Genomic DNA, 8,886 nt, shown 5'->3' on the forward strand with positions numbered 1-8,886 from the left:
TGTAATGTAGCACAGTGTGAAACAACAATGTTACTTATACTATTCTTTGTCAGACCTTGAACTCAAACCATTGTGTTGCCCTGCCCAAAATATGTAATCTAATTATTACATTAATATCGTAAACATGTGGGCGACTAGTCGACTAATGACCCTAAATGTCAGCTAGGACAATTCTTAAGGGACAGCCCTAGCTCCAGCCGACCTCATGATGGGGCTGGTTTATTGAACATGAAGTCCAGTACAAGCTACACAATGATAATACTTAACATTTGTGCATTGTTTTTCTACAGATCTGCTGCGGTAGGAACTGGACAAAACTACGCAAACAAACAGGAGGGAAGTCACAAATGTCAAGTGACAGGAAGTGATCTATGAATGTGCAAAACCCTTTTCACGTGTAAAAATGGATCCACAAATGTGTAAATATGACTCCACATGTATTTGCTGCGCTAAAACTTAACATGAGTAAAAACCTGTCACATTTTTATGTGAAATTAAAATATGTGTTTACAGAGTAAGTTATGTGCAGTTGCAGGTCACGCTTTTTTGGATAGGACTTTACACAACACAAATATAAAAAGACATCTTTGTGGATAGTGAAATATTTGTGGATCATGGTACACCTTTGTAGATTGTCCTCTGTGGGTTACAACTAATAAAGTCCAATAAAAAGGAGCAGTGGGCTATAGAGGTCTGATAATCTCACTTCTTTCTTACTCCACACACCAGATTTGTTTTAATTTTTAACATCACTTAAGGACATTTATCAGTCTTCACACAGCTCGTCCTGGAGCTCAGGATCTGCACAATACTTATGCTGCTCCTGAGTCCAAGACTAATTTCCTTATGGGGAGTAAATCGTAGCATATTGTATCGTATCGTATCGTATCGTATCGTATCATAGCATATCATATCATATCGCATCGCATCATATCGTATTGAGTCACTAAAGATTTTGCTCAACTTTTTTTCACATATGCAGGAGTTCCCTAAACCTGGAAATCCGATCATGATGTGTAAAATCCGTGGAGTTCCCCTTTAATGCCAAAACCAAATCCTAATCCCCAAATGACACCTCATAAATATACCAGGTCTATAAAAATCTTTTATCGAATAAATTGTCCTCTGTCAAATGTTCTCTCTCTCTCTCACACACACACACACACACACACACACACACACACTTACAGGACTGTTGCTCTTTGGCCCGGCTGGAGGTTTTGTGGGACTGACACCAGACAGTGACACCATCTTCCAGCAGCTTTAGAGTTCGTCGCTTCTGCCAGCGAGGCGAGCGGACCTTTACATAAGATAAATGAATCCATTAAATCTCATTGACTTTACTACTTTTATCAGCTACCACTAACAACTTGTAGCAGTTTATAATTAGTAACACCTTTACCTTTACCATACTGGAGCCCTGCAACATCCGCTTCACATCTTCATCATCCTGCACTCCTGGAAAGCAAACAGACAAAAATAAGATTGAAAGACAGATATGATATCATGAAAACTTTACTTGACTATGTACAGGATGGCAGTATACGCACAGAGTCCTAATAACTCAGAGGCACTGAAGGAAGGTGGGGAGTAAGAAAAGAAAAGGGAGGATGAAAAGAGAAAATAGAAGAGTAGGGCATAGTCACAATTAGAAGTTAGTGTATATATATAGTATCTACATCTGTTGGACCACAGGAGTTCATTCGGGAGCTCTGTAATTCTGACATGTTGGTGCTGAACCAGCAGTTGGGTGGGGCTAGAAATAAGAAGGTATGGACGAAGATATGAAGTAAGACAGAAGGACTTGATGTTGTGTAGGAAAAAGCAGAGAGAAGATGAGGAGTGAGAGTTATATGAGAGTTGCATGGTGATGAATTGGGACAGTTGAGATGAAATTCCAATTAGCTAAGTGTTTTTGGCCTGTTATGAAAGCCATATCCTGTGACACCTTTTTGTAGGGGTGCCTATATTTCAGCCAAAAGAGATTTTGTAATACACACATTTGCACTGAAGCTTTTTTGCGCGTAGAGGGAATATTGAATTTAATTAAATTCCAGCAAATTCTGGAAGCAAACATCACACCATCTGTAAAAAAGCTGAAGATGTAGAGAGGATGGCTTCTACAACAGGACAATGATCCTAAACACATGCCAAAATCCACAATGGACTACCTCAAGAGGTGCAAGCTGAAGGTTTTGCCATGGCCCTCACAGTCCCTAACCCAAACATCATCAAAAATCTGTGGATAGACCTCAAAAGAGCAGTGGATGCATGACGGCCCAAGAATCTCACAGAACTAGAAGCCTTTTGCAAAGAATGGGCAAAAATCCCTGAAGCAAGAATCGAAAGACTCTTAGCTTGATATAAAGGGCATTTCGAAGCTGTGATACTTGCCAAAGAGGGCTCTACTAAGTACTGACCATGCAGGGTGTCCAAACTTTTCCTTCAGGACCTTTTTCTTTTTTGCTGTTTTAAATCTGTAAAAGACTGAAATCTTAAGAGTAATCTTGCTTAAAATATTATTTTATTTAAAAAACTGTGTCATCTTTAACCTCTTACCTTTTGGAGATCAGAAATCATCTCCCTTTTCTTAGCTTTTCACAGTAAACCAAATTTTGGCCAAGGGTGCCCAAACCTTTGCATGCAACTGTATTCTACAAACACAACTGACAACTTTCAATAAACATATTATTGATTGCTAAGGTCATTTATTTCCACCTAAACAATATAGCCATGATTAAACCTTTCCTTAAGAACTCTTTTAGAAACGTCATGTAAAGGACCTCTCCTTAACATGACTGATGCTAAGACTTTGGTTCAACCCTTCATCACAACAAGACTGTTTTGCATTTTTTTGTTTTGTTTTGTTTTAATTCAGTTTAGAACAGCCAATGTCCTATGCACTGTCGTCTTTGTCACACTATCGTTGACCTGGGAAAGAAGTAAAGAGCCATGCACTCCATGACACATGTTCAACATCCAGTTTGATGTTAGATTTTGCCTTGTTTTGTTTGTGGCAAAATGGATGCCACAATGAAAACTTTGAATTGTTTTTCATTCTGCACAAATAAAATTCACTAAAGTTGAACTCTACTTAAAAATACTGCTCAAATTTGCTTTACCTCAGCGAGCAAGTCCAGTGATCACAGCAATTTCATGATGCTGAACTGGTTTTGGTCTAATAGATTACTGTTTCAAATGCAGGTGTGACTGAGCTCTAACACATGGGTGGTTTACGCTAACCTCCCAGTTCCAGCCTCCCCGTGTAGTCTTATAACTTCCAGACATGAAAAATTTCCTTCTGTCAGAATCTGAAGCTGAATATCAACCACTGATTGTCATCCACTTCAAATGTGATGATTAGCCAATGTGTTTTATGACAGATCTAGATATATCAGTAGCCTTATACACTGGTTTGTGGAAAATCATGAATATGAGCTATATATTTAAACAAGAACAAGTGAATATATCATGGATTTCAGCTGAATGTTGGTGTTTAAATGCTGTTTGTGAGGCCCGTGTGGAAAATTTGAAAACATACGATCTTGCAGTTTCTTTAAATGTAGAAATCTAGATTTTGGGACATAGATGTTTAAATTCAGTAGCTTCATTCAGCAGTATTGGCACTGCTATATGCCTTCAAAACCTCCAAATGGCCAAACCCTGCTTTTATTAGGCAGACAAGCATGTGTTACATTTCTAAACAACTTCTTCCTATACAGCAAGAGACAATCAAGGAAGTGGGGGAATATTTACAGATCTTGGTTGTGGGACAAATATTTACATGAGAGAATAGTGGACAGAGAAAAGAGAAAAGCTCATCTGACAGAAAATCTGAGTTGACATTTCTCTTCAAGACTTTTATAGCTCAACGACCTCACGCTGTAATTGCAGATCTATGAAATTACAAGCTTCAGTGTCCTTTGTCTGTTTGAATGAATCCAGCTGCAGTTAAATTGTCCTCTGTATACTCCCAGTCTGACTGGACAACATCTGTTAACCCACATTTAGATGATGACTGCTGATGTTTTATTTCTTCAGAAGCAGTGCATGAGTCAGAGCTGGAATTATCAGCGCGGTGGCTGTCTTGGATTGGATTAGCAAAGGGGAGCTCAGTAGGAGTGAAGGCATAGTACATTACGCAAAAGCTCTTACGATAAATGACCCATTAATCAGTATGAATCTGATATGAATAACAAATATATTTTAAGTACATTCAACAGCTAGTCAGTATTTGATGATGTCAATAAAAGACATCATCAAATGCAAGTGTGTGAAAGGCTAGCTGTTTTCCCTTGCTGCAAGTTTTTCTTTTTTTTTTTTGCTAAGCTAGGAAAATCTCTCTCCTCTAGCTCACATAAAGAACTATTCAGTGCTCAAAAATGGGTCTTTTCAGAAAACTGAGTTGTCAATGCAGTAGAAAGACACAAATACATTTGAAAATGGTGGACCAGAGAAAACAGACGTAAAGGGCCGTGGCTTTTGTAGCTTTTCCTCAAGAGGAAAGGTTCCTTTTTTACTACCAGAATATACTGCGTTGCCTCAAAACCAATAAACGTTCCCGCTGGTGGGTGACATAATGCAGCTTGGCTGGTTTGACACAGGAAACAATATGGCAGCGAGCTGGTCACAAACAATCTCGTATTGAAGTCAAAGCTGAAATATGTTTCTCAAAACATTTGAGGCAAGAAATATGCAGTGCAGTCACAAAATCTTGATTCATATTAGTTTTATTGACTGATCTCAGTATATTCAGCTTTTCTCTTTTTTTTTTTTTTTTTTTTTTACAGAAAACACAGATTCTTGTATGTCAGCCAAACAGTGCAATAAAATTAATTTCTGAGGACATTTTAGGCAAGAAATAGGCAACACAGGGAAAAAAAATGTAATTTATATATTTGATCAGCACTACCTAGTTTTATCATTTGAGCTCTGTTTTTCAGCTTCCATTTTTACTATACAGGAAACAGTATGGGGCCTACATCTTGTTCACAAATTCTCGTTTTACAGTGCAACAGTGCGCTAAAATATGTTACTGAAAACATTTCAGGAGAGAAGCAGGCAATACAGTAACAGAATCTTGGTTTGTGTTCGATCAGCACTGCGTAGTTTTACAGTGTGATCTGAGTTTTGGTCTTGAGTTTGAGAGAGGCAACAGCACAAGGCCTCAGGACAACACTCATGAAATCCAGTCAAACCAAATTATAGCTGAAGGAAAAAGAAAACTACATCAACCATTGGACATCTACCACAAAAACCCAAACCAAACTTCAATGCTGTTTGGCTCTAAACAGACAGTACACAATGGCAAACTCTCTGACTGCTGTGACAGATCAGAATCTGAAAGATAGAAAGATACTGACTATGTACAGGAGACAGATGCTTAAAAAAAATCCCTGAGCTGTTATGGGATGGTTTCTTTTGTGTGCTGCAGCCCCACTTAAAGCTGGGCAATCTAATCAGTGTCCATTCAGTAATTGTAGTGACCAACAGAATGTGTGGAATGTAACTTATCTCAAGTTCCCTATGACAGCAAGCTAACAATGGGCTGTGAGGGGACCCCATAGATTTGTTTATCATACAGAGTGTGTGTACATGAGGGGAATAGGAAGTCATAATCTGTTGTTGTTGTATGTTCTAGTGAAAGTGAAACTACTTCAAAAAGGAGCGTATAAAGTGCAGTGACGTTGCCTTTAAACTCTCCTTCACAGATAGTGCTGAGTCCTATGCTGAGTAAGCAGGACTCAGCAACAGAAACAGAAGTCTCACTGTGGTTTGGAAAGGGTTGGGTCACTCACAAAGGCGTCTTGATACTGGGAAAACACACACAAGCATGCAGACACACACACTCCCCTGTGTACAGCAGTGAACTACTGTAAATAAGGAGAGCAAGGTTGTAGCAGTGGGAGAGATCTAGTGAGTGTGTGGTTGTGTGTGTCAGAAACAGAATGACCTCTTTAAAGTAATTGACCTCAACACGACAGTTCGGCCTCCCCCCACCACGGAAAATGTTTCCCAGCAGGTTAGATAAAACCATGTTGTTTGACCTATGATACAGAATACTGCATGAAAACATACATACATACATACATACATACATACATACATACATACATACACACATACATACATACATACATACATACATACATACACACTTACATACCAAATAATAACTGCAACAACCACTTTACTGCATGTCTACAATGTAGTGGTACTTACTCTATCAAGAGAGTTGAGATAAAGGCCAAACACACACACACAACCACACACATAAGTTATTATGCTGCACCAATACACACACAAGAAACAGTAATAATATGGTACATGTGATTTCTCATGTGTGTCCAGCTGGACCTGCAGTCAGCTGGACACACACTGGCCATTTTGCCAGCAGTGGAAAACTACTGACAAACTTACTGAAAATCTTGTCTGACAAGTAACAAGAGTGAAATGCTGTACTTGGTGTAGGTTTTAAGCCCTGCAGTACATCACTTTCTATGAACTAATATGTTTGCCATGTGAATCTTTATCTGTAGTCTGCCATTTTAACTGTAGCTGTGAAATATGTAGTGATGTAAACTATATATATATATATATATATATTTATTTTTTTTTTACCAGGGGGACATTTGTTTTCACATCCAGTCAGTGGTGTAAGGAAGTCACAACGGCCCCAGTCCACACAATATTTTATAACATATTTGGTTACAGATTGCTACTGACTATTTTACCCAAAAAACTCATATTGACAGAACAAGTAGGATTCAGTCATGTTGGGTACACTCAAAAAAATCACACAACATAAAAACAACTGATTTGTTTATAGAAAACTGAACATATATGTGTTAATAAATCCAATATAATTGCATTTAAAGAAATACTTCACCCACAAAAATAACTTTTTTTTTACATCAAATACTCATACTGTGTTAGCTTCAATTTGTGGAAAAAAGTGTGTTTGAACTCATGCAGTCCATTAAGCAGAGTTCAAATGCATACGCTTGCCCCTGCACGATACACATATGCGGAGGTGTTTTAAATACTAAGGTCTTAGTAAAATGCATGTGTTTGGGAAGTACCTAGCATATGATTGTATAAATAAGACTTGGATTATACTGCACGAGTTGTTTATGAATTTGTATACTGATGTTTTGATATAGTTTTGCTGTTGTTAAAAATGGACCCCTATGACTTCAATTCATTAAAAATGTTTGCCATTTTTATATTTGTCATTCACAGAGAGAGCATGTAAGAAAAACAACATTTTAATCCAGAATTCAAGGTAACATGGGGTGAGTAATTGATATACAAATGGTCATGTTCAGGGTGAAGTATTCCTTTAATTAAGACTGCACTGTTTAATAACATGTAGGCGAGTATTAATCAACTGTCTTGCCTTTATTCCACCCCATTTATTCAACCCAGCTTTGTAGGACAGTTTGACATAACTAAATTAAGTGAATGTAACAGGTTTCATTTAACATGAGCACTTGGGAGCCAGACAGACACGCACGCACGCACGCACGCACGCATGCACGCACTCTCTCTCACACACACACGCACACACACACACACACACACACACACACACACACACACACACACACATACACACACAGAGTAAAGGCCTTCACAGTCAGACACAGCTCTGAGAGATAATTAGCGCTCCATCAGTACCTTAATTAAGTGGCTGACTCTAATAACTTCCTTAATAAAGGTCATAGGCTCAGGTAAAGAAAATACTGACATTAATTACTTTTGCATGTTTTGTCACTCAACTACATAAAAAATATTACAATAAAATACAAAAATTTGACGGTAGATTTGCAAATATTGTTACAAATCCTTCGTTAAAGTGGAAACAGACAACTCTTCAGCTTTTCCCTGCTAGCATTTCCAAAGAGTATTATTGTTGGCACCGCTGTCACAAAGACAGCCGGATCGCTCTCTGTTTACTTCAGAGCCCAGCAACTACCACCAACACAGGGCACACTGCATTTTGTTTTCCACTGGTACTTTGGTTGTTCCACCATCCACCATTTCTCATAGCTACCAGGGAAAAGAAAAGTGCTATCCTCTTCCTGTTCTAATTGCGCATGTGACATCAATCAAGCCTTCATTTTCCCGGGAGATCGTACCAGGCAGCAGACAGAATTACATATTGAGGTAGTAAGCAAGGCTTCATCTAAACACCAATGGTGTCACTATTTTACAGCCAATACACTGTGAAATCAACATTTAATGAACAGTTAAACAGGGTTCCCACGGTCATGGAAAACCTGGAAAAGTCATGGAATTTCACATTCACATTTTCTAAGCCTTGAATCTGAATCTGATATGTTTGGAAAAATGCCAGGCAAGTAGGGCAAGACATGAATTTAAAAAATATATATATTATGGATCCTTGAAAAGTCATGGAAAAGTTTTGAAATTTTGTCCATTGAATGTGTGGGAAAAACTCTGTTCCCACTTTAACTTTTACCAAATTGCTACATGCTGTCTTTTCTGTGGCTGTCCCATAGCAGTGTTGTTTTAACCCACAGGGCTCTAGTTTCTAGTAGCAGGGTGGCGCAGGGTGGTGAACCCCGCACAGAGCTAGTTTCGAGCAGCGCAACCCGAGGCGCGCTCAGTTTGGTAGTTTGGCAGACCGAGGTGCGCTGAGATGGGTGTGGCGGCGCAGCAGGGGGAGGTGTCGACAGATACAGCTTGGCGCAGTTACAGTTTCGTGCCAAAAGGCTTCACCGAAGGTGCGCTAAAAGCTCGCCAACTGAAACCACGTCTACTGTCAACGCAGGGGGAGCGCAACCGGTGTAAGCCGAAGTTTGGCTGACCAGCGGACAGTGCGCACACGTCACCAAAACCTCACAGGCAGGTTTCCAGAAT

At 39.0% G+C, this 8,886-nt stretch overlaps 1 protein-coding gene across 1 annotated transcript in view; it reads right to left on the reverse strand.

Annotated features, from left to right (window-relative positions):
* LOC126399930 (1-phosphatidylinositol 4,5-bisphosphate phosphodiesterase delta-3-A-like) overlaps nt 1-8,886 on the reverse strand; it is a 43,201-nt gene that overhangs the window by 27,508 nt on the left and 6,807 nt on the right. Inside the window, exons 2-3 of the mRNA XM_050060276.1 lie at nt 1,403-1,458; nt 1,189-1,300 (exon numbers count right to left, since the gene is read on the reverse strand). Of these exons, the coding sequence (XP_049916233.1) occupies nt 1,189-1,300; nt 1,403-1,458 (168 nt within the window). The remainder of the gene's footprint in view (nt 1-1,188; nt 1,301-1,402; nt 1,459-8,886) is intronic.

Source organism: Epinephelus moara, chromosome 13 (assembly GCF_006386435.1).
Source record: "Epinephelus moara isolate mb chromosome 13, YSFRI_EMoa_1.0, whole genome shotgun sequence".
In the NCBI taxonomy this organism is placed as follows: Eukaryota; Metazoa; Chordata; class Actinopteri; order Perciformes; family Serranidae; genus Epinephelus; species Epinephelus moara.